This window comes from Mytilus californianus, unplaced genomic scaffold, assembly GCF_021869535.1.
Source record: "Mytilus californianus isolate M0D057914Y unplaced genomic scaffold, xbMytCali1.0.p SCAF_6, whole genome shotgun sequence".
NCBI classification, from domain to species: Eukaryota; Metazoa; Mollusca; class Bivalvia; order Mytilida; family Mytilidae; genus Mytilus; species Mytilus californianus.
The window spans coordinates 117,870,538-117,897,708 of record NW_026262712.1 but is presented as its reverse complement, the minus strand read 5'-3'; the positions used below and the strand labels follow the sequence as shown (position 1 = coordinate 117,897,708).

General features: G+C 32.9%; 1 protein-coding gene across 1 annotated transcript in view; it reads left to right on the top strand.

Moving 5' to 3' along the window:
• The window catches only part of LOC127704177 (low-density lipoprotein receptor-related protein 4-like), an 81,656-nt gene that overhangs the window by 31,970 nt on the left and 22,515 nt on the right, over window positions 1–27,171 (top strand). The window contains exons 3-20 of the mRNA XM_052208066.1: window positions 3,019–3,132; window positions 5,696–5,812; window positions 11,528–11,644; window positions 12,049–12,174; window positions 12,788–12,913; window positions 13,366–13,482; window positions 14,080–14,208; window positions 16,048–16,245; window positions 16,866–17,058; window positions 19,159–19,409; window positions 19,802–19,954; window positions 20,821–20,943; window positions 21,335–21,586; window positions 22,520–22,750; window positions 22,988–23,144; window positions 23,946–24,163; window positions 25,387–25,563; window positions 26,151–26,485. Coding sequence (XP_052064026.1) covers window positions 3,019–3,132; window positions 5,696–5,812; window positions 11,528–11,644; window positions 12,049–12,174; window positions 12,788–12,913; window positions 13,366–13,482; window positions 14,080–14,208; window positions 16,048–16,245; window positions 16,866–17,058; window positions 19,159–19,409; window positions 19,802–19,954; window positions 20,821–20,943; window positions 21,335–21,586; window positions 22,520–22,750; window positions 22,988–23,144; window positions 23,946–24,163; window positions 25,387–25,563; window positions 26,151–26,485 — 3,134 coding nt within the window. The remainder of the gene's footprint in view (window positions 1–3,018; window positions 3,133–5,695; window positions 5,813–11,527; window positions 11,645–12,048; window positions 12,175–12,787; window positions 12,914–13,365; window positions 13,483–14,079; window positions 14,209–16,047; window positions 16,246–16,865; window positions 17,059–19,158; window positions 19,410–19,801; window positions 19,955–20,820; window positions 20,944–21,334; window positions 21,587–22,519; window positions 22,751–22,987; window positions 23,145–23,945; window positions 24,164–25,386; window positions 25,564–26,150; window positions 26,486–27,171) is intronic.

Genomic DNA, 27,171 nt, shown 5'->3' with positions numbered 1-27,171 from the left:
ACATATTGTTTTTAATAACTGACATAATATCATGTCTGCTAGTTAAGTAGTAATAGTCTAAAGGTCTAGTGTTTGTGTTTGTATGGTCTTTGATCTGGGCCTTGTGACAGTCTGTGTTCAGCCCAATATTTGATGAGAAGTCTGGTATTGTGGTCAATGTACTATATTGATTTCATTGTCAAGTAGCCATTGCCAGCTCATGTTTTTAGAGGGCATGTATTTCTTACATAGAGCATATATGTAATGTGTAGGTTGAAAAAAAGATCATTTGTGTCAATTTTGAACTGTTGTATATATATTTCATTGTTGGAATATAGTATAATGGTGGGGTTGGGGGTCAATAAGAATTACTAATAAACTTAACATTGTCCAAAAGACAAGTGTGAGTTGCTTTCATTGCTTGCCATTTGTCCTCAGTCAATGATAGAAATAATCTTCCTAAAACCACTGGGATCACAATCATCATTTTGGTGTTTAGTTTCAAATCTTTGATATTTCTGTTGACCAACAAACATGTTTGCTGACCATTTTTTTTAAGTTTCCTTTTTTTATTCATCCTATAAGTCATATGATTCTCCTATTTTGCAATTAAAACCAACCAAAATTAATAAAAAATATAAATTTTCTAGTAAAAAACAAATATTTGAAAAAAAGCTATTTAGTAATTCAAATGATAGGAATGATGATTATACTGTTCACATCATAGTATTTACCCATTGAACCAGCTTGTAAAGATTACTGCAGAATTTTCATAGTATTTGCAGCAAAGAAAAAAATAATGATTTCCAAATGTTTCTCAAACTCATTTAAATTTAAAAAACATTTATAAAGCAATTGAAAGATAACCCCTCTGCTACAGTTTGTGCTTGCATTGAATTCTTCCTTATAAAATTAAAACTGTTAGAAAAAATATTATATTCTACATGATTTTACAAATATTACCCTATGACACTTATATCAAGAAATTTTGAAGGACACATTGTTTTACTTTTCATAAAATATAGTAGTATGTAAGGCAAGAATTGATTGGATATATGAATGATAGTAAACACCCAGTAAATAATTAGTAAATAATTAAGTCATCTATATAATACAAAAAAACTAATACATTACAATTATGTTGAATTTAAAGGTGTCCAATATATGCATAGTGGAATTACAGGCAATTTAATTTTATCTATAAAAAATACTTGCACAACAAAATTTAATTCATTTCTACTAATATGAAATTTTACAAATCCATTTAAATAATTACAGCCAAGAAATGATTCCCATAGAAAAGAATATGTTATCAGAGTGAACTCTTCTTGACTAGCTACCAGTTAAAGCCTATTGATTTCACAACTATTCGTAAAACTACGTTTTTCTCAACAATTCAATCATTCTTCTACTCAGCTACTCTTGATTATTGAATTTCTGAGTTTCTAAATATTTCTACATAATTAAAAGCTGAGATATGATTGACAAACACACCCAGGTGCTAATATTGGGTTTGTGTCCATGTTTTATTAGGTTTCAGGTAGCCTTTGAATTGACACAGGTGTTCACTTTGATGTATAACACACCTGTTATCACCTGTAGTCCTGACCATCTTGCCTACATGTTCTTACATCTGATTATAGATCAACATGATATATTTACATACATGATTTGTAAATAAATAAGTCTTCTTTGAATTAAAATATGTAATGCATGCTATGAAATTTTGTTTCCTTTTAAATTTATTTACAAAAAGATGTATAATAAATCAAACCATTACATGCATGCTGTGCAGTTTTAAATTCAGGTGCAAAACTTTTGTTTGCATTTAACATTGAAATTCGTGCTGTGAAGTTCTACTGTTTCATTGTCAGTTAGAATTTTAATTCAACCAATAAAATATTGGCATCTGCTGAAGGTCAGAGCTGAAGGTTAAATGTAACATTTCAGTATAAATGGACACAAAGTATTTGTACTATACAAATTATCATTTCTCTGAATTATTAATGTGATCAAATGTACCTTGGCAAATTAGATATACTCCGTCATAGTTACTAGGCTTGAAATTTTGTATGCCAGACAAGAGATTCTTCTACAAAAAACTTGTGAGGGACACTCAAATCAAAAAAGTTAAAAAGGCCAAGCAAAGGTTGGCAGCTCAGAGGATTGAAATAATCCAGATTTTAGGCCACTATTTATAAATGTTATATAATTCAATTAACCTGATATACATGTATTAGGCCTTCGCTACAAAAAATGTCAATAAGGCATTGAACAACATAAAGCTTTTTTAACAAAGTTGACATTTTTGGTCTGCCTGCAAACTTACTGAAAAACAGTCATTCAAATTCATTAAATTCTTGCATTTTTTTTTTATTATATCAGAAAAAATGTAGAATGATGAGAATCAGATTTTAAAATAGTACTGGCTTTTCAAATGACAATGATGAACCGTCTTAGTAGTCATGTGGTAGCGGTCTTGCCTCAAGTGCAGGCGGTCTTGCGTTTTTCCCAGGCCGGGTTAAGTCCAAAGACTTTTGTATTTGCTGCTTCTCCCCTAGGCATGTGGTACTATGGAGTAACAGCAAAGACTGGTGGGCCTAAAGTTGAAACAATGTGTCCAGGAAGGGCGACATGTCTTCTTGCAAACTGTTATCTTGTGAAATAGCACGATAAAAGTCAGGCTCTGAGTGTGATGGTCTAGTACAAAGCAGGGTTCATATCCATCTCACATCAACATGTTCTAGTTCTTCATATGCATTTAACTTGGTGCTCAGACAGTGCTGGATGTTAAATAGCCATCCATACCCATCACATGATGATGACATTGTTTGTAAACAACTTCTTGTATTCCTCAATTCCCATTGATTTGTCCATTGTTCAACATTTGCATTAAAAAATGAAAGCAGTATTTTTAATTTACATGAGTAAGCTTCTTTTCTTGTGTACTGAATGAGACCAATTGAGTACTTTGCCCTGATTTTTTGTGTTTTAAATAAAACAGCACCATGACCTATATTTTTATTTTTATTTTTTCAGATCAAACATGCCTTCCAAACCACTTCACATGTAACAACCAGCGATGTGTAAAAATAGAATGGCTTTGTGATGGAGATAATGACTGTGGGGATGACAGTGATGAACTCAGTTGTCGTAAGTTACTGTTACTATAGTGATGAACTCAGTTATCATGAGTAACTTGTAAAATTAATGAACTCAGTTTTCGTAAGTTACTGTTGTTATATTGATGAACTTAGCTGTACATTACTGGTGTTATAGTGACCTCAGTTGTTATGACCTTCTATTCAAGTGATGAACTCTGTTGTCATAAGCTACTGTTATAATGATGAACTCAGTTGTCTGAAGTAACTTGCTACAGGGATGAACTCAGTTGTTGTTAGTAACTGTTGTTATTGTGTGTGACAAATTCAGTTGTTGTTAGTTACTGTTGTTTTAGTGATGAACTCAGTTGCTGTAAGTTACAATTGTCATAGAGATGAACTCAGTTGTCATAAGTTACTGCTCAGTTGTCTTAAGTAATTTGTTATAGTGATGAATTCAGTTGTTGTTAGTTACTGTTGTTATTGCGATGTACTCCTTTGTTTTTTACTGTTGTTATGGTCATGAACTTAGTTGTAGTAAGTTACTGTTGTCATACAGGGGTTAAAAAATCCACTAGCCCGACGCCCGGGACTAGAACATTTACACCTGGGCAATCAAAACTTTCATCCAATATGCCAGACGGACTAGTAGAAAAAATTATTGGCATTAACAAAATACACAGTGGAAAATCCCTTCCTCACTTTTTTTATCTTAGCCAATTGGATTCAATTACTTCATTCATGATTCCAGGATTTGAACAGATATTTTTACATGTTTTAAAAATAGAACAAATAACTGGGTAGACCGGTATCATGTATTGAACATGTACTTTCAATAATGATTTCTCAGTTCTGAGGGGTATTGTATACTACTCATGCTAAAACTTACAATTAACAGTACTGAGGGTATGATGCATTGATTGATATGACCTGTTTGCGCAAATCTAATTAATTTAGTAAAAATGATTTAGCCTATCAGAAATACATATTCAAATATTTTTTTAATTTAGAAAAAAACGACAGAACCAGTTTGTTAACAAGTACATGTGTACCCGTGTGTGAGATTTAATTATGCATCCAAATTCTTCAAAAATGCTTAAATATCATTGATACCTTTATCTTGCATTCATTTCAAGAATTGTTTTGAAGAAATAGTGGTGGAGTGAACTATTTAAACTCAATTGTGCTTTGTAAATGTACATAGATTTTATGTACCTATCTCTGATCTCTACTTTTACTATTGTCTAGTCAATATCCGGTATTAGGAAAATGTGCTTTTAAACACAAATATAAAGCTCTGACAGCGTGATATTGCATTAATAAAGAGTCAAAGGCAGATTTTTATACACTTGTGTTGAACATTTCATAAGATGCACTGTCAATGTAACAGTTTACGTCAGAACATCTGATTTAAAAAGTCTGAAGTTTAATATCGTTGTTATGTCAATCATTGTTATGATGCTCAGATTATTACCATGTCATGATTGCCCTTTGTTACTAAGTCTTACGCCGTTACGGGATTGAAATCTGAATAACAAAAAAATGTCTGTCTGGCTCAAGTGTTTTTGAAAGCCTGGGCTAGCAGTTCTTCCATCAGGACTAGTAATATCCTGCTACCAATAAGTTGTGGGCTAGTGAGCTGTAGCAAAATTTTTGAACCCCTGTGTCTGTCTGTCCCACATCAGGTTATATGTTTAAGACAAGGTTGTTTATCATGAAGTTGTGGTCACATCAACTTCAAAAAATTAGTACACATGTTCATTATGATGTTAACTTTTGAAGCTTTGCGCCAGTTAGGGTTTTGACCCAAATTTCAGAGTTCTTTGAAGGTTAACATGTGATTATGTGATATCCTATTGGACACATATTCTTGTTACTGTAATCTTAGTCTTGATCTCAGTTGTCCTCAGTTACTGTGAAGGTCAGTGGACCTCTCTGGGCACTCTGGCTTTCTCCACCAATAAAAACTGACCTCCACGAAATAGCACAACAGTCCTCAGTTACTGTTGGTACTCTCTCTGAGTATACAAGATTCCTTACACCAACTCTTTTCTGAGAATATATGTTTGGATCTGCTATGAGAATAAACACGCATTCACTTCCAAGCTGAGTAGAAATTTACCTTTAACATGTTTAAGATTCTTTATGCATATTTCAGCCTTAAAGGGTTGAACCTAATCAGTTTGTATGAAATGATGTTTGTATATATATCATAAAAAAGAAGATGTGGTATGATTGCCAATGAGACAACTCTCCACAAGAGACCAAATTCTTTGTGTTTATTTCAGCCTTTAAGGATTGAACCTAATCAGTTTGTTTGAAATGATGTTGTGTTTATTTCAGCCTCTAAGGGTTAAACCTAATCAGTTTGTATGAAATGATGTTGTGTTTATTTCAGCCTCTAAGGATTAAACCTAATCAGTTTGTATGAAATGATGCTGTGTTTATTTCAGCCTTTAAGGATTGAACCTAACCAGTTTGTATGAATTAATGTTGTGTATATTTCAGCCTTTAAGGATTAAACCTAATCAGTTTGTATGAAATGATGTTGTGTTTATTTCAGCCTCTAAGGGTTGAACCTAATCAGTTTGTATGAAAAGATGTGTTTATTTCAGCCTCAAAGAACTGCAGTACTGATCAGTTCCCGTGCAGTGATGGAAGTTGTATACCCAAACATTGGAAATGTGACCATGACCCTGACTGTACTCATGGAGAAGATGAAAGGAACTGTGGTAGGTAATCTGTACAATAAGATATCTTATCCCTTTGATATATAATAGTTATATACTTACATGTCATGTTGAGGTTGTCTCGTGTACATCCAACTCAGATTAGTTCTTTTCATGATTTATTTAGACAATAAAACCTTTCATAATTTCTATTATAGAGTTATTTCAGACATTAACATCATAATCAGATGTTTTGATTAGTTTGAAAAAAAATGCAACTTGGTTTAGAGTGAATTAATTAAAATTCACATGTTTATTCTGATCATGAATTGTTCAGTTAGAGTTTTAATAAATTTTGAATTGCAGTCAATTTTTGATGATTTGAATCAATAACTGTCTTAATTAATTTCTAGTGTACAGAACTTACATTGATATTATCTTAATAATTATGGTTATAATATCACACATAACTTTGTAGCAAAAGTACACTTATTTTTTTGGTAGACTTTCATAAAGATTGGACACTTGTATTGTTAGCTTTGCATCTCTTGAGAAATGTGAAGACACTTACATATATGAGATGATAGAATAGAGTTTGGATGGCAAAACCGTTCACTTTTACATATAGTAAACATTTTTATCCTGTTTATATTGTGAATGGACTGATAAATTGGCAGTTTAAGAATCTGAGAGATGTAATGAAATTAGAACAATCCACTATTGTCAATACATTTTTTAACCAATCACAACACGTGTGTACACTTTTGAAAGTATTACCCAGAGTGCATAAGTTCTGAAACATTGAATAAGCAATGTCTTTATCTTGCTGTAATACATGAGATTTTAAGCTGAGTGTTGAAAACCTGTCAACCACTGTCAAGACAAAGAATGTGTTAAAAGTGTGATTACTTTTATATATTGTAAATATCTTAGTATTTCATTGGACTTATTAGTCTTATACATCCACATTCTATGCCAATTTGATAAACTATCATTGTATTTTACATGAATGTGTAAAATAAAGCCAATAAATTATTATTAAACTTCCTTTTATATTCAATAAACATTCAGTAAAATATTTAAACAGAAAAAACATAGAAAGAACATATAAAGTAAAGATAAAAAATGATATATACTTGACATAATTGCATAGGCTGTGAATGACAAAGTTAGAAAAGATGAAAGATGTAAGTTCTTGTGGATATGTTCCAGACCATATGAATATTTGGACCATACGAGTATATACACATTTGGATATTAACGGGCTGGACCATACGAGTATATATTTATTTGGCAATTAACGGGCCGGACCATACAAGTATATACTCGTTTGGCAGCAGGAACACACATCTTGTTTTCTGAACTAAAATAGGCACAAGTTACTAACTGAAATCCTTTATCTTTGAAATATTGTCTGAATCTTAGTGTATCTGTTATTTTCCAATCGCTGGAGTCAATTTTAAGTGCCTTTATATTGTTGAAACTTTTCGTTTGTAAGTGAAACCACAGGCGTATGAGGCAAGAACTTTTTTTTTTCGTTTTTCCCTGGGCCCTCGGTCATAACCCTTTACTTGGTACTCAGAGTACAGATTGTGTGCTCAAAAAACCATATCCAACAATTTGATTGGTTGATTTTTTGAGTCTGAGTGTGATTATCGTGCACTACAGTTCCATGACTGCAAGGCCTGGTGTTTAGTTCTTTCAAAAAAAAATCTTCCAATTTCTACTGATTTTGCTTAATTGATGTGTTCTTTATCCAATTCATACATCTTACAATAACAGTAGTTAATATGTGCTTTCCCTCTCTTTTTATTTTCCATATAAGAATAAAGGGAGAGGAAGTATTAACTACTGTTATTGTTAGATTGTATGAATAGGAGCAAGAACACTAAATAACTTGTTATGATACAAAAAATTCAAGAAATTTTAATTTATTTAAATCAGATTTAAACATAAAAATAAAGAAAAAGAGGGTTCAATGTCGAAGTGCCTGTGAGTAAAACAGTTGACCTCTCATTTAACAGTTCATTCATATATTTGTGGAGGTTATTTTCCAAAGAGGACATTTGGTTAAGGAAAATATATAATTTTTACTTGTGAGTAAAATTCACTTTATTTCATTAATCATGTAACATTAAAATCAACTTATATTTATGATATTGAATAAGTCAAAATTTCATTTTTAGAAACTCTTAATTATTGACACCTGGAAGGTCATACCTTATGCAATTTATGGTATAAGTAACTTTTCAACATTCATAGTACTAATTACCCGGACCATACAATTATATACACATATGGTCATGACCATACGCGTATAGACCAAACACACATATGGCCCATATGGTTCAGAACAGATTCAGTGTATCAGTTTATATTTGATATACTGGTAGTTACTGCATTTGAAAAAATTATCTCTCTGCAGTTTTGTATAATTCTCACGAACGTAAAATTAAATTTAAAGAAAATAAACCTGTTTCATTCATAGCCATTAAATGAGAAGACCTTATTTTGTGTGTCGCTTCTCTTCCTTCCACAATAAATTAATCGTCATGCCTCTGTGTCCTGTAGGTACCATGCATAGTCGCATTTGTCATCATCGCTTATGATTATTCTGTTTTGGTTATTTTGGGAGGAAAACGAAAATAAAGGCGTCCGGATATTGTTTCCGTCATCGGACGGTCTTTTAAGTCATAGACAAGACTTCCGTTTAGGACTGTAAAATTACACATAATTTTCATAGGTACTTGGGGACAGGTCAATTATTTTCGCGTTGTTTTTTTATACGACCGCAAAAATTAAAAATTTTTTGGTCGTATATTGGTATGACGTTGGCGTCGTCGTCGTCGTCGTCGTCGTCGTCGTCGTCCGGCGTCGTCCGAAGACACATTGGTTTTCGCACTCTAACTTTAGTTTAAGTGAATGGATCTCCATGAAATTTTACCATAAGGTTCAATACCACGAAAGGAAGGTTGGGATTGATTTTGGGGGTTATGGTACCAACAGTTAAGGAATTAGGGGCCAAAAAGGGGCCAAAAATAAGCATTTTTGTAACTTCCAGACAATAACTTGTGTGTAAGTGTATGGATCTCTCTGACATTGTACCACAAGGTTCCATATCACAAAAGGAAAGGCTGTAATTGATTTTGGGGGTAATTGCCTCAAAATTTTAGGAATTAGGGGCCAAAAAAGGGGCCAAAAACAAGCATTTTTTTAGTTTCATGACAATAACTTGTGTGTTAGTGTTTGGATATTTCTGAAATTGTACTACAAGGTTCCATATCACAAAGGGAAAGCTGGAATTGAGTTTGGGGGTAATTGCCCGAAACGTTTAGGAATTGGGGGCCAAAAAGGGGCCAAAAATAAGCATTTTTCTAGTTTCCAGACAATAACTTGTGTTCAAGTGTATGGATCTCTCTGAAATTGTACTGCAAGGTACCATACCACAAAGGGAAGGCTGGGATTGAGTTTGGGGGTGATGAATCATAAGGGGGTTCAAAAAATTTGGGGGGGGATTTTTTTTTTTCTTTTTTTTTTTCTTTTTTTCCTTTTTTTTTTCTTTTAAAATTTTCCATTTTAAGTTGGTTATTTCTGAATAATATTTAAAAGCAAATAATAATGATATGGTAGGAGATACACACCAAACAGGATGTGTAAATTATTATCTAATAAGTATTGTGCAATAGCAAGAAATTTTCAATTGCACAGTATTGCACAATAGCAAGAAATCTTCAATTGCACAGTATTGCGCAATAGCAAGAAATCTTCAATTGCACAGTATTGCGCAATAGCAAGAAATATCCAATAGCACAATATTGCGCAATAGCAAGAAATTGTCAATTGTACAGTATTGCGCAATAGCAAGAAATATTCAATTGCACAGTATTGTGCAAAAGAAGATACTTCGTATAAATTGCTTATTTCTTGATCAATTTCAATGGGGTTTTATTCTTGAATTCTTGGGGTTCTTTAATATGCTGAATCTAACCGTGTATTAAGTTTTTGGATTTTGGGCCCCGTTTTTAAATTGGTCCACATTGAGGTCCAAAGGGTCCAAAATTTAACTTTGTTTGATTTCATCAAAAATTGAATTATTGGGGTTCTTTGATATGCTGAATCTAACCGTGTATTTAGATTCTTAATTTTTGGTTCCGTTTTCAAATTGGTCTACATTAAGGTCCAAAGGGTCCAAAATTAAACTTAGTTTGATTTTAACAAAAATTGAATTTTTAGGGTTCTTTGATATGCTGAATCTAAACATGTATTTAGATTTTTGATTATGGGCCCAGTTTTCAAGTTGGTCCAAATCGGGGTCCAAAATTAAACTTTGTTTGATTTCAACAAAAATTGAATATATGGGGTTCTTTGATATGCTGAATCTAACCATGTATTTAGATTTTTGATTTTTGGGCCCCGTTATCAACTTTGTCCACATTGAGGTCAAAAGGGTCCAAAATTTAACTTTGTTTGATTTCATCAAAAATTGAATTATTGGGGTTCTTTGATATGCCGAATCTAACCGTGTATTTAAATTCTTAATTTTTGGTTCCGTTTTCAAATTGGTCTACATTAAGGTCCAAAGGGTCCAAAATTAAACTTAGTTTGATTTTAACAAAAATTGAATTTTTAGGGTTCTTTGATATGCTGAATCTAAACATGTATTTAGATTTTTGATTATGGGCCCAGTTTTCAAGTTGGTCCAAATCGGGGTCCAAAATTAAACTTTGTTTGATTTCAACAAAAATTGAATATATGGGGTTCTTTGATATGCTGAATCTAACCATGTATTTAGATTTTTGATTTTTGGGCCCCGTTATCAACTTTGTCCACTTTGAGGTTTAAAGGGTCCAAAATTTAACTTTGTTTGATTTCATCAAAAATTGAATTATTGGGGTTCTTTGATATGCCGAATCTAACCGTGTATTTAAATTCTTAATTTTTGGTTCCGTTTTCAAATTGGTCTACATTAAGGTCCAAAGGGTCCAAAATTAAACTTAGTTTGATTTTAACAAAAATTGAATTTTTAGGGTTCTTTGATATGCTGAATCTAAACATGTATTTAGATTTTTGATTATGGGCCCAGTTTTCAAGTTGGTCCAAATCGGGGTCCAAAATTAAACTTTGTTTGATTTCATCAAAAATTGAATTCTTGGGGTTCTTTGATATGCTGAATCTAACCATGTATTTAGATTTTGGATATTGGACCATAATAGGTGAATGTCCAATTTAAAATTTTTAAGTTCTTAGACCACATTCATTCTGTGTCAGAAACCTATGCTGTGTCAAATATTTAATCACAATCCAAATTCAGAGCTGTATCAAGCTTGAATGTTGTGTCCATACTTGCCCCAACTGTTCAGGGTTCGACCTCTGCGGTCGTATCAAGCTGCGCCCTGCGGAGCATTTTATTTTACACTATGAACATACATATACTATAAATAAAGTATATTTGCTATTTACTATCAATTCCAAGCTTATATCATATAGAGAGTCTCTATATAATATGTCAGTGACCGCCGTGAATAGTAAACTTGGAGTTGATAGTAAATAGCAAATACAATTTATTTAAAGTATATGTATGTTCATAGTGTAAAAAAAAAAACGAGAAAATAATTGAAATTAATAGAAAACAAAAAAATAACAGATTTCATCCTACAACAGTTTACATACTTTCAACCACGCTCTAAATGCCTGAGATTTCGCGGGTGTTGTTCTAGTAATTATGTATTTCAGCTGTGACATGTAATGAACACCAGTTTAAATGTCTATGTATTTCAGCTGTGACATGTAATGAACACCAGTTTAAATGTCAAGACAAGTCTAGCTGTATACCTAAAGAATGGAGGTGTAACTCTATACTGGACTGTTCTGATGGTAGTGATGAAGATAATTGTAGTAAGTTAATGGTCCAGCTTACATAGCTGATAATGATGGGGAAATAATGTTATAATAGGTAGTAAGTTAATGTTCCTGCTAGCAATGCTGGTAAAAACTGAGATGTTTTAATTCTTTACTAGGTAGTTTGTTACTATTCCAGCTAACATGGCTGGTAGTAAAAGGGAATGATTCTATAATAAGTTACTTTTCCAGCCAATGAAAATAGTAATATAAGGATCATATTCTATATTTGGTAGTACTGTTCCATCTCCAAACCTGGAAACAAATTACCTTGAGTTTGTACATCTTGTATTTATATTACAGTAAATTTGCCTTGTTAATTTTGAAGGAAGATTTTCTTTCAGGTTAAAAACTCTTAATTTATACAGATTGACATTGTCAATTATAAATGATTATTTTAGATGAACAGCAAGCCTTCTGTAGTAAACATGAATTTACCTGTCTACAAACTTCTACATGTGTTCCACTGAAGATGAGATGTGATGGTAAAAACGATTGTAAGTCTGGTGAAGATGAATTACTTTGTGGTAAGTCTGTTGTTAGTTTCGTCTGTTAAAAAAGAATATGGGATAGATATGAGAAACTGTAACAATTCAAAAACTATGTAAAATGGCAAACCTACCACTCTTGGAAATGCTTTTCATCATTTATAGATCTTCTAGAACATTACTGTCTTTTCCACAACCTTAACACATATTATAGGTTAAATATAATTGGTAAATATACTATAAAGCTGGTCACACCCTAGAAGGTACATTGTTTGGAGGAATTTGAATAAGATATTAGCTAGGAATATCTTCAAATTATGGTAATATTCTTACTATTGAAATGCCTTATACTCCATAACAATAAATTTCTTACTGAATAGCTCTGCAACAGTGAAAATAAATGAGTGTTTTGGGAAGATAATATGTTTGAGTCACATTCAATACTACAGAAAATCCTGCAAATAGCTCTATAATGCTCTTATTTTGATTGATGTAAGGAGTTATTGTTACGAAAAATTTTCAAAAATAATATCAGCAGAAAATAATGTGTGAAAAGTTACGACACAATGAAGCCATGAAGGGAACTGGATTTTTTAAGACTTTGATTAAAGAGTTATCCTGGTGTATCATAACTTTTTTACTTTTTCCACAGAAGTGTCAGATAAATCTGACTGCTCAGCAGATGAGTATGTATGTGGTGATGGGTCCTGCATAGCTATGGACTGGGTCTGTGATGGAGTTACTGACTGTGCAAACCTGATGGATGAACAGAATTGTAGTAAGTTATTCAATCCTACTCACCCAATCCTCTACTTTCTTAACAGTCATTAGATTGTACTTTAGATCAAAATTCATGTTGAATTCCTTTAGGGACTGAATTTGCCGATGAAATAGTTAAACTGAAGTGTAGTCAGAACCTCAGTTTGGAGCCCACTCTTCTGTCGAATAAGATGAGTTAGAGTGTCTAGTTATACAAAAAGACTACTTGGTATTCAGATTTCCTCCTTTATAAGATCAATTGGTATGTACAGATATAAAAAAGAATCCTTCGGAAATCACATGAACAGTTGCAACCAAACTTGGATTGAATAATATTTGGTTTGTTTCTGATATAAGATTTTTTTCAGATGATCATGTTAACCAATGAAATTGAAGGAACCAGCTTTTGCCAGTCATTGAAGACAGCGGCTATGGTTCATGAAGACAGTTGATATTTTTCCTATCTTTCAGCTTTTTTGTCCTGTAATCCTAACCAGTTCAGATGTGACAATGATCATTGTATCAGCAGATCTAAAAGATGTGATGGAGTTGATGATTGTTCTGATGACAGTGATGAAAAGGGGTGTGGTAAGTTGTTAGAACATCCCACTAATGAATACTTAATCCCACCCACTCACTATATTTATTCACTAAGAATGTGTAAATGATTGATGAAAGGGAATATTGTAAATTCTATGGCAGCAAACTAAAGAAATCTTAGTCCATTTTCTTTATCCTCTTTAATTGTGGTTTTAGGGGCTGATGGTAATTTCTCGGTGCCCAATGCATAGATCTGACTGTGGCAACTGTATAATGAATTTAATTATTACATAATGGAAAATTTTGTTGAATCAAATGGCTGAAGGCAGACTGATATTTGTGCTAACTGTAGCACTGTAATTTTAGGGGTTTACAATGCAAACTATTGACTTAGTTATTTCTGCTCATGACAGTTTGTTAATCTTCAATAAAAATGGTTTGACAGAATCTAAACGAACTTGCATTGGTTCTAACAGGACATGAAGTGTGCACATTCTATTTTAATTTTTTATCTTAAAAGATTTTTGAGGTTTCTCATACTAGAAAATGGACCTAGTCATTTATACTTACATTATTTTGATAAAGCAGACAACTATTATTATTATAATTATTTGTTGTATCACTCATATATTTTGCATTACCTAGAAACCATGAATGGAGAGATACAGTGCAGTCCAGGACAGTTTAGTTGTGGCAATGAGAAATGTATCTCCTTAGAAAAGAAATGTAATACATTTGATGACTGCGGGGATTCTTCTGATGAACTGAACTGTGGTAAGTTTCATGGTAACAAGAACTTGGTAATTTGTCATGGTAACAAGAACTTGGTAATTTTCCATGGCAACAAGAATGTGATAATTTGTCATGGTATCATACAGTGTGCTAGTAATGGCTTTTCTGTAATCGGCAGATTGAATTTTTGCATAAAGACGTAATGCATGAGGTAGGGGCTGGGTTGAGAACACAAATCTTAAAGGATTTGCAATGCTTTTAGTACCTCCATCATGTCCCTTTTGGTTATTATCTTGAGTAGTTGTATATGACATAATACAGTATCATTTTTCTGTTGACTGTATGGTAGAATAATCACTCATATTTTTGTCAGGTTTATTTGCCAATATCTGCGCTTTTGATGATAAAAGATATTTATTTTGCATAAGTGATAATACACTTACATGTAAAAAGTAGAAAAAAGGCAAATAGAAAAATTGTAATGAATCATCTGTTATAAGCTTTCATTTAGGATCTCTTGTTCATGATATTTTTGTTTCTCTTCTGATTTATAAAGATTAAACATTATTATACAATACAGACAGTTTAATCTGTTTATGTTGAGAGAAGACTTGTGATCTTAATGACAGAACATGAAACACAAGATGACAGACTGATGATAGAGTTTCCATTCTATTACATAATAAGTTTTCTTATCAAAGAAAAAAGGCTACAGTGAAATGTGTTGAATAGTTTTTTTAAAGATTACACAATAATTCTTTTTTTTTATCAAAGGTCTTGATTTCAATACAAAATTTACCTACATTCATGTTCTAGTTCTTTATATCAAACAAAAACGATACAAATAGTTGTAGTCAGGTTACTGAAGAAATCGGACATAAAATTTCATGCATATTTATCCTGATCCTATTGAAAAGAAAGTACCCAAAAGGTTTCTTTTTTTGTTGTTGATGATGATGCTTTAATTGTTAGCATCATGATCCTATTGAAAATGTTCCTTTGTGCCAGGATGCTATGTGAAATTTCTGATTGAACACTAATATTAAGAAATAAATATTAGCAGATTGTTAAATGAAACAGAATCTATTACATGTTTATATGAATAAATGGTGATTTGCAGAACTAGTAAATTGGGTTACAAGTGAATTAGGAACTAGTAAATTGGGTTACAGGTGAATTAGGAACTGGTAAATTGGGTTACAGGTGAATTAGGAACTAGTAAATTGGGTTACAGGTGAATTAGGAACTAGTAAATTGGGTTACAGGTGAATTAGGAACTAGTAAATTGGGTTACAGGTGAATTAGGAACTAGTAAATTGGGTTACAGGTGAATTAGGAACTAGTAAATTGGGTTACATGTGAATTAGGAACTAGTAAATTGGGTTACAGGTGAATAAGGAACTGGTAAATTAGGTTACAGGTGAATTAGGAACTAGTAAATTGGGTTACAGGTGAATTAGGAACTAGTAATTGGGTTACAGGTGAATTAGGAACTAGTAAATTGGGTTACAGGTGAATTAGGAACTAGTAAATTGGGTTACAGGTGAATTAGGAAATAGTAAATTGGGTTACATGTGAATTAGGAACTAGTAAATTGGGTTACATGTCAAGGAGCCAGGAACACAAATACTGTGGATCTGTTTATTTTTGTGGGTTGAGAAAAAATTGTATTTTCGTGGATATTAGATTTTGTGGCTTTTGCCAAGTTTGCATATAAGTATATAGAAAAACCCATGAATTCCACAAAAATTGGTGTACTGCAAAAATAATGAATCCACAGTACAGAAATGGTCAAGGACATCTTCAGGTCATTCATGTAACGTACAGTCTTCAACAGTGTTTCTACAATAACCAATGAATGACATATTTGACTTATTTCAGGCGAGGAGGTTCTGATTTATGCCCAAGGACAGTACTTAAGGAAGATAGCACTGAGCATGCCTAACTATCCTGATGTTAAAATACCACTGAAAGGTGTGAAGAAGATCATAGCTATTGATTACAACCCAATAAGTAACATGATCTACTGGAGTGACCAGGATCTCAACACTATAAGTGCAGCTTATCTGGATGGTTCAGGTACAATAGTTATCTCCCCTTCCTGCTACTACACATCTTTTCTTACACTGTGAACAAAAATGAGAATAATTTTAACATTACTTTTTGGTGAAAAAATGGTAGCCAGTATTTCTCCTCATGAAAAGCATTTGCCTTCTACCATAGATATAAATCAAGTCATATAAGAGAATTTCTTTGGTTTCAAATATCTCTTCTGGTATATAGCCATATGTAATAGTAAAATTGTAGTCCAGTTGTAGAAGTTATATTGTTATCAAAGCCAGGGTCATTTGTTTGTTGAGAGAAACATATAACTGTATGTCCCACATGCTTAAAAAAGTTTGTTTTTTTATTATAAGTAAATGTAACTCAGAAGGAGACAAACTTTCAAAGTCTTGAAACAACAAATTGCACCTGTAAAGTTGGTCATCTACCATGTGCTTACATCAATAGTGTCCACAAAATATAAAAAAAATTCACGTTCTGTTTGATTTGAAAAATTTTATTTACAAATTGTTGCAGCCAGTTTGAATAAGTCAAAGTATAAGTATTTATAATTTTTTATAGACAAAAATTACCGTTTGAGAACAAATTTTTACTCATATTTGTATAATACCAGGACAAATATTTTCTTATCAAAGGTCAGAAAATAATATCGAGCAAAGTGAAATCATCTGATGGTATAGCAGTGGATTGGATCAACAAAGTGCTATTCTGGACAGATACAGGCTCAGATAAGATAGAACAGGCAAATCTTAATGGTACTGAACAAATTACTATCCTGTCTAAAGATCTTGATGAACCAAGGGATATTGCAGTAGACCCAGTCGAAAAGTGAGTATAGCAGACATCTGTCTTGTATAGACAACTGTCCTGCATAGACGACTGTCCTATATAGACAACTGTCCTGTTTAGATGACAGTCCTATATAAACAACTAATCTGTATAGACAACTGTCCTATATAGACAACTGTCCTGTATAGACAAGTGTCCTATATAGAAAACTTTCCTATATAGAAGACTGTCCTATACAGACAACTGTCCTACATAGACAACTGTCCTGTATAGATGACAGTCCTATATAAACAACTAATCTGTATAGACAACTGTCCTATATAGACAACTGTCCTGTATAGACAACTGTCCTATATAGAAAACTTTCCTATATAGAAGACTGTCCTTTACAGACAACTGTCCTGTATAGACAACTGTACTGTATAGACAACTGTCCTGTATAGACAACTGTCCTATATAGACAACTGTCCTATATAGAAAACTGTCCTGTATAGACGACTGTCTTGTATAGACGACTGTCCTGTATAGACCCCTGTCCTGTATAGACAACTGTTCTGTATAGACTGCTGTCCTATATAGACAACTTTCCTGTATAGATGACTGTCCTGTATAGACAACTCTGTATAGACAACTGTCCTGTATAGACAATTGTCCTGTATAGACAACTGTCCTGTATAGTATAGACAACTGTCCTGTATAGACTACTGTCCTGTATAGACAACTGCAATATTTAAGGAACACTACAGTAGACCAAGTGAGAAATAAGCATATTGAACAACTAGATTTTATTAACCAATGTCTTAAACACATTATAAATTGTCCAGTTAATACAATTTCAAGTGTCTGAGAACTGGTCGTTAATACAGGTCTAAAACAAGAAAAAACGGTCAATACAGAATTTTTAGTGGTCTTAATACAGGATTTTATCTTCCGGTTTTAGGTTCAAAAAGGTGTCAGAAAATTGATGTGTGTATTACACGAAATATTAGATTTCAACAAGTTTGATGCTAGAGTTGTTGTTATTTTTTATATGTTATACAATTTTTTTCTTTGAGAATATACAGTTATGGACTGTAAAAAGGGTGAATATCCAGAATTGTCAACCGTTAAAGATTATTTCTCTGAGGGTGCAGTCCGAAGTGAGAGAAATTTATAGGATAGAATATCTTGGAAATGCACCATTTCTAATGGGCCACATTTGTTTAATTTTACCAAAGGGCTCTTCCAATCATTGAAAATACATGTTAAAGAAGCTCTTGTATATGTCTTAACTGTAGTAACAAATTGTCAAAACACTTACGTCAGAGAATATTTTTGTCACTTAAAGTGCCTCATATGTATAAATGAAGACTCTTTCTGGAAAATATTAGTGGCCCTGAAAAGGGCCGTTTGTGAAAGGTATCCTTGGCACCAGATGGATTTCAAATACTTGTTTCTTCATCACTCCAGTCCACAGACTTCTTACCTGGACGTTGCCATTTTGTATACATCCGTCAGTGACATCATTTTGATGGGAGATAACTTGTGTAAAAATCTAGAAGCTCCCAGGGTTATTTACCGTTGAATAAAAGGGTAATTCATCGCACATTTTAAGGGTTATTTGGCATTCCTTGCATGAAAATAATAACTAACCCAAATAGTTCATATTGATCCAGTATGAGTCTTCCTACAGTCATGTGTATCGTCAGTCAGCTGGTGGTTATTTTAAGTCATTGGTTAAAGGTGTCATAAAATGGGTGTTTTCATATTAATCCTCGTACAGTCGTATTGGGTCTTGATCAGCTGTATTGGCCCTCGGATAAGCCTAGAGAGAATACAGCTAACCTCGACCCAATTCAACCTGTTTAACATAATACAGGATTAATATGAAAACACCCATTTAATAACACTATATTATTCATTTATGAAAGTACTCCAAAAGTACTTGTATTATAATAATTCACAAGGAAATGTTAATTTTATCAAGTTAAGATTTGTTTAAATTAGAAAACTTTTAAAAGTGGAATGTTAAGCCCAAAGCATTTATGATGTGAAAGTTGTTTGTAGTTTCTTGGAATTTTGGAAGTTATGAACTGTTGTTTATAGAGTCTGTTGGCTTGTATAAGTTTGATACTAACTATAGAATTGTGTTAATTTCAGATTTATATATTGGTCTGACTGGGGTCAACAACCTAAAATAGAGAGGTCAAGATATAATGGAACAGACAGACAAACTCTTATTGACAGTGAGATCCAATGGCCTAATGGACTAGCATTAGATTTGGCAGACAGGAAGATTTATTGGGGAGATGCTAAGAAACAGAGAATTGAAAGAGCTAACTTGGATAGTTCAAACAGAGAGGTTGTAATATCAACTGACATACCTCATTTGTTTGGGCTGAGTTTGCTTGGTAAGTACTGAGGTTGTCATATCAACTGACATACCTCATTTGTTTGGGCTGAGTTTGCTTGGTAAGAACTGCAGTATAAACTGTCCTTTTAGATTCCTTACAATTTTCAGATAGGCTTACTGATTAGGGAGGAGTTTCTTTGATTTTTTATTTGTCAGGTACTAATGGAATCCATAAATTCATAAGCCAATGAGTATATATTTCTTTCCAATTTTAGATTCAACTAGAACTAAAATAAAATCCCAGTATTAAAGTACATCAACAATTGTACAATCTTTACTTAAAAAGATAAGAATTAATAAACATGCAATCTAGAAAAGAAGGGAACTGGTGAATAAATTCATGAAACAAAATCCGTACACACACTTGACACTTGTATTTTGGTATTTTAGGTAACCATATTTACTGGTCAGACTGGAAGGACACATCTTTAAATAGATGTGATAAAAGGACTGGAAAGAACAAAGTCACCATACTGAAACATCATAGCAGGAATCTAGGCATGTTCATGGACGTCAAGGCTATCAAGGTCAAACTTATAAAAGGTAAGGTCAAACACATTCATAATCTTGACATGGAATCAGTCAATTTAACAATGTTTGGTTGTGGTAATACTGTAAATTCATCATTATTCGTGGGATACCAATGTTCACTGATTTCGTGGGTATAGGGAAACCACAAATTTAAATGTTTAACGAATAAAATTGAGAATGGAAATGGGGAATATGTCAAAGAGACAACAACCCAACCAAAGAGCAGATAACAGCTGAAGGCCACCAATGGAAAATCCCTCATCCGGAGGTGGTCCTCAGCTGGCCCCTAAATAAAGTTGTGTACTGGTTCAGTGAAAATGAACATCACACTAAACTCCAAAACATATAAAGGAACTAAAATTAAAAAACATACAAGACTAGCAAAGGCCAGAGGCTCCGGACTTGGGACAGGCGCAAAAATGTGGCGGGGTTAAACATGTTTTGTGAGATCTCAACCCTCCCCCTATACCTCTAGCCAATGTAGAATAAAGAAACACATAGCAATACGCACAGTAAAACTCAGTATATATTGTATATAGGCTTGTATACAAACTATTGCAAAACCATGAAATCAAATATCCACGAAAATATGTTTTTTTCTCAATCCATGAAAATTGGTAACCACGAAAATAAATGAATCTACAGTACCGGTAAATGGAAAACTGCCTTTACATCGAAGCATCTGAGCAAATTCATGGGTTAGAATTATGTCAAACTTCCCATAATCAGGGCATATTTAGGGGTGTGAGCTATCAGCATCAGACTGCCATTACACAGCAGATATCTGGTATGATCAAAGAAAAAAGATGTTAAACTACCCTAACAACACAAGCATGTATTGTCTTAAGATATTTGAATAACTTTTCTTTGAATTTCAGGAGACAGAAATAAATACTGTGGATTTGATGAGTTCCATTGTGAGAATGATCTTTGTATCGGGAACAAGAAACGATGTAATGGAAAGAATGACTGTGGGGATAATTCAGACGAGATAGACTGTGGTAAGAATGTAAAACAGGGTAATCTAGTCTCTTACGAGTATTAGACTAATAAAAATACAACAATGAAACAATGTGTACCAGTAATGTTCAAATTGTTAAATATGTTCAAAAATTGAGTGAAAAGCAGGTACATTATTTATGCAACCCAAAAGGTTGGATGAAACAGGAATATATGCACACAAAATCAATGAAAAGTTGGTATCTTACAAATGATAATGAATCCACAGATTTTTTAATTTAATACTGAAATACAAATGCGTAATCACCTAAAATATTGATTTATAGTGCACTTTATATAGTATTACCTTGTGAGCCTCATATATTATAATTGATGGAAAAAGAATATATGGAACTCTGCAAAGCCAACAAATACTGTCCTTTCTTTTGATAGATTTACCAGCAACTTGTGACAAGGAAAATGGAGGTTGTCAGCAGACGTGTCGTATATTTGGCCAGCAGGCAAGATGTGACTGTTTCCCAGGCTATTATCTACTGTCAGACATGAGAAACTGTAAAGACATAAATGAATGCAACTTTGAAGGCACATGTAGTCAGAAGTGTACAAATGTGCCAGGAACATATAAATGTTATTGTGTAGATGGATACACATTAAAGCCTGATGGCAGGGGCTGTAAAGCTGATGGTAGGTATACAGGGTGCTATCAGTTTAGATGCATGTAGGTAGACCAAGGTACCAGTTTAAATCTTTATATAGGGTTGTAACAAGTTAGATAATTAGACTAGGTCGTTAAATAATTAAACTAGGTCATTAGATATTTAGACCAGGGTACCATTTAAAACCTTTTGACAGGATTGTAACTCTTAGATGATTAGACTTGGATACAGGTTTAAACTTCTGTAAACCAACTTATTTTCGCAGATACTTATTTTTAGCGTTAAGTCCTAACCAATTTCAATAAAATACATTTTTGCAATAATCTAACGTTATTGTTGTCATATAAGGATGATCCAAGTTTGACAAATTCATGATGATTTATATTCACGTTATTTTTCTACTAAAAGTTGCAAAAAATGAATCTCTTGAAAATAAAAATGAGTTTGTTTACAGAACTACCTAGTCTGTTCTCTTTATAATGTTTCATCAGGGTTGTCAGTTAAAACCTATTGACAGGGTTGTATCTCTTTAGATCAGAGTACCATTTGAAACATTATTGTAAAGCTGTCAGTTTGGTAGACCAATGTGTTTGTTGAAATCCAGTACTGGTTATATTTAGTTGGAAGACTTAAAAAAGTAGAAGAAATGGTAACATTTATTGCAAAAAATTATTCTGATATGAGTAGACTACAGAATCATTTACAGTCAAGAATCCCAGATTCACTACAAAAAGTATGTAGACACAAGTCAAACTGCAGAAATGAAAGTACTAGAATGACATATCTTTCTTTCTATTGGACTAATGGGTGAAATGTTTCCTGATCTTTAATTGTTTGGAATGACAGTATTAAATAGAATAAGAAATAACATAACATTATAAAAGTTAAACTTATGAATTTAATTGCAGTTTATGTTATTTTTTTTAATTAATAAAAGCTTTTTAAAAATTGTATGTTTCAGGTGGGAAAGCCTATTTGATCTTTGCCAACCGTGTTGACATCAGAAGAGTCCTACCAGATAAGTCAGAGTATGATTCTATACTCCAAGGTTTACAGAATGCCATAGCGTTAGACTTCCATATAGATAAGAATTATGTGTTCTGGTCTGATGTGGCTCTAGATAAGATTAAGAGAGCTTACATTAATGGTAGTGAGATTAAAGAAGTTGTACAGTATGGCTTAGAAAGTCCTGGTAAGTTATAATCCTTGAAAGGAGAAAAATTTAATTTGTCTCAAATTTGTTGAAAACTTACTTAGAAGTTATGTTAAAGTTTTAAGATTTAGAAGTTGTTACATCATAACCAGCTGTTGATTGACCAGGATACCCGCATTGAGACAAAAACAATGTATAGAAAATGTAAGTAATAATTCCTGCACTTGCTGGAACTTGTATCTGGTTTAAAAAAAAATGACTTATGTTTATTTATAGGAGGCCTAGCTGTAGATTGGGTACATGATCTGTTGTTTTGGACTGATGCTGGAACATCTACAATAGAAGTGACAGATTTAGATGGAGTCTATCGTAAAGTGTTGATATGGGAGAACTTAGAGAAACCAAGGGCACTTGTAGCTCATCCTGGAAATAGGTCAGTAAAAATTGTATGAAATTTGAAATGCATACATATGATTGATCGATTGTTGCTTAATGTCCAGAGGCATTTCATACATATTGACATATCTAATAAACAAATTTAAAATATTTACAAGCAGTCTGTACAGTGTATGAAACAAAGTAATATTAACTGTAGAAGTGTAAATATTAAAATGTTAGGCCATACAAAAAAATATTACCATCTCAGGCCAGATAATTGTTTTTTTCTACTTGTGCACCAGATAGAACCTGACATGACACCAATGACAATGCCATCTTGGTTGCACTTTTTTATACCCCTGCCGTAGCGGAGGGGGCATTAAGTTTTACCCTTGTCCGTCTTTACGTTCGTCCATACATACGTCCCGAAATTGGTTTCTGTTCTCTAACTTTAGTTAGCCTAAACCAAATGTTATGAAACTTATACACAATGCTTATTACCACAAAACACAGATCAAGTTTGAATTTGGGTGGGGTCACTTTTACCTTTCTAGAGTTATGGCACTTTACAAATGGAAAAAAATTGCTGAATTTTTCGTTTACTTTCTCTAACTTAAGTTAGCCTGAACCAAATGTTATGAAACTTATACACAATGCTTATTACCACAAAACTCAGATCAAGTACAACTTTTGGTAGTGTCACCTTTACGGTTCATAAGTTATGTCCCTTTATAAGGTTATATATGCAAGCGAATTCATCATCTGTGTCTCATGGACACATTCCCTATTTTTTTCAATATAGTTCTAAATTATTAAGTAAACATATCAATATCAATGTTAATTATTGTATTTTCAGATCAATATTTTGGACAGATTGGGGAACTACACCTAAGATAGAGAGTAGCTGTATGGATGGTAGTTATAGGAATGTTATTGCTAACACATCACTGTTCTGGCCTAATGGTCTAACTATAGATTATACCACAGACAAACTGTACTGGGCTGATGCTAAACATCATGTCATAGAATGTGCTGATTTAGATGGTTCTAATAGGAGAACCGTTCTAAATAAAGGTGAGAATTTATTGATAACAAGAGAACTGTACTAAATAAAGGTAAGAAATTATAGATAACAAGAGGACTGTACTTAATAAGGGTAAGAATTTATAGATTACATGAGAGAACTGTCCTTTATAAAGGTAAAAAATTATAGATAACAAGAGGAATGTACTTTTAAGAGGTAAGAAAGTGCTGAGGACTGATGTTGCTGGCTGTAATAAGGGGACTGCTGTAACCTGGCCTTGACCTTATTTTATTGGTTCAGAAATAAATGTTCAAGAAGTTTTTATACGATTGCAAACATTTTTTTTATCAAGCTTGAATGTAGTGTCCATACTTGCCCCAACTGTTCAGGATTCAACCTCTGCGGTTGTATCAAGCTGTGCCCTGCAGTGCATTTTGGTCAGATTCTCAGGTACTAAGAGTAATATATGGTCTATATTAAGTGTATAAGAATTCATGTAAAATGTACATATTCATCTGGTCAAGTGTCACTTTACCTTTACCCCATTTTTAAGGTTCATGGAACAATGTTTATTTTGGTATTGTGCTTAGGTCTGATTCTCAAGTACTGTGAAAAATAAGTTCTTCTTGGAATCACTTGGATCTTTGAGCATTGAACAATGTCAATTTTACCGGAATTTAAGACCTTTATCTCAAAAACTATCAAAACTATTTAGTTAAAACAATTTAACTAAATTAGATATGTCACTGTATCCATTTGGTCATTTTGTTATTGAGCACTTCACTATCTTTATATTAATTACAAATAAAATATGTTATCATTTGGTCATTTTGTTATTGACCACTTCACTATCTTTATATTAATTACAAATAAAATATCATTTGGCCTCCTTCAGTTTAAAAATGTCCTACTCATCCTAGATATCACATTGATCTAATTGAAGTTGACCATACACTTTTTGTGCATATATATCTGACACACACTGACATCTTTCAAGATACATTATTTATGTTTTTAGTCCCCTACCGACGATCTGATAATTTTGTGCAGAGTTATGGTCCTTGGACTTGAAAAATTCACTCATATAATCAGTTTTCCACACTGTTTTTAGTCATGCTTGAAGATATTGACTTGATATTTTCTTTTTGTTTACATCATGACAAGTTATAGAACAAGTTAGCATTTTGTTCCAGTATAATGAATTTTTACCCGGTAGGGGACTATGTATTGCCATGCAATACTCTCAGAATGCTTGTTATTATCTTATTTTCAGGATTGCCACATCCTTTTGCCTTGACCTTGTTTGAAGATGAACTTTATTGGACAGACTGGAATACAAAGAGTATAAACAAAGCCAACAAGTTTACTGGGAATGATGTAGAGACTGTACATAACAGGCTTCATTATCCCATGGATATACATACGTTCCATCCGCAGAGGCAGCCAACAAGTAATTTCCTTATTTTAAGGATATAAGTCAATAAACTGAAAGGGAAGGGATAATTTAGTCCAAGCTAAGAATTTTATTGTGATTTCATCGTAGACTTAGTGATTGTTTCATGTTTAAGGTGGTACCCAACACCTTGACTAATATTAATTTGGCTCGTTTAATTTTCATAAAATTTTGACAAAATGTTAACTTTGACCCTTTGACAAAAATATAAAAATTTCAAAAAATTTGAACCAACCACTTTATCAGAAAAATTTCATTGGTTATATAGCAGTTTGACAAACACTAATTTTGATCATTGAGAAGCTTAATATTTCCTTAACAATACAACGTAATTAAAACGTTTAGCTGATTTTTACAGAGTTATCTCCCTGTAGTGTTAGGTACCACCTTAACAAGTTGTAGTTTATTGTAGCAATGATAATGGTTTTAGACAGTAATGTTATATTAGTGATTTCTACATGAAGTATTGGATTTTTTTGATTTCATAAAAGATAAAAATGCAAGTTTAAAAACTGATTTTTTTCTTACTGTTTTTTAATTCAAATAGATAGCTATAACATTATTAAAACAAAAGTATCTTTCAGTGAAGAATGTCTGTGGTAAAAACAATGGAGGATGCAGCCATTTTTGTTTGCCAAATTGGCATGGTTACAGCTGTGCTTGTCTAACAGGACAACATCTGAAGAAGGATAACAAAACATGTGTTGAGAGTATGAATCGTTTTGTGGTGTTTTCAACCATGTCCGATCTGAGACGTATCAGTGTAGATACACCTGACAGAACAGATGTGGTTCTTCCCCTTAATAAAGTGCTGAGTGCTGTGGGGATTGATTTTGATGCAAAGAATGATATGATATATTGGACTGATACAGACCTGAATGTCATCAAAAGAGCACATTGGAATGGCAGTCATGAGAAGGTAAAGTCATAATTGTAAATTAAGAAATGTGCATTTATTATTGGGATTGTTCAACAATAAAGAAAGATGCAAGAATAATTGATGCTATTTTAGTTAATGCTGCATAAAAATAATGTAATCAAAATTTAAGAAGTGACTTTTTATACGACCGCAAAAAAATTTTTGTGGTCGTATATTGGTATGACGTTGGCGTTGGCGTCGTCGTCGTCCGAAGACACATTAGTTTTCGCACTCTAACTTTAGTTTAAGTGAATGGATCTCAATGAAATTTTACTATAAGGTTCAATACCACAAAAGGAAGGTGGGGATTGATTTTGGGGGTTATGGTACCCACAGTTAAGGAATTAGGGGCCAAAAAGGGGCCAAAAATAAGCATTTATGTAAGTGTATGGATCTCTCTGACATTGTACCACAAGGTTCCATATCACAAAGGGAATGCTGGGATTGATTTTGGGGGTAATTGCCTCCAAATTTTAGGAATTAGGGGCAAAAAACACCCATTTTTTCTAGTTTCATGACAATAACTTGTGTGTAAGTGTATGGATCTTTATGAAATTGTACTACAAGGTTCCATATCACAAAGGGGAAGCTGGAATTGAGTTTGGGGGTAATTGCCCAAAAAGTTTAGGAATAAGGGGCCAAAAAGAGGCCAAAAATAAGCATTTTTCTAGTTTCCAGACAATAAC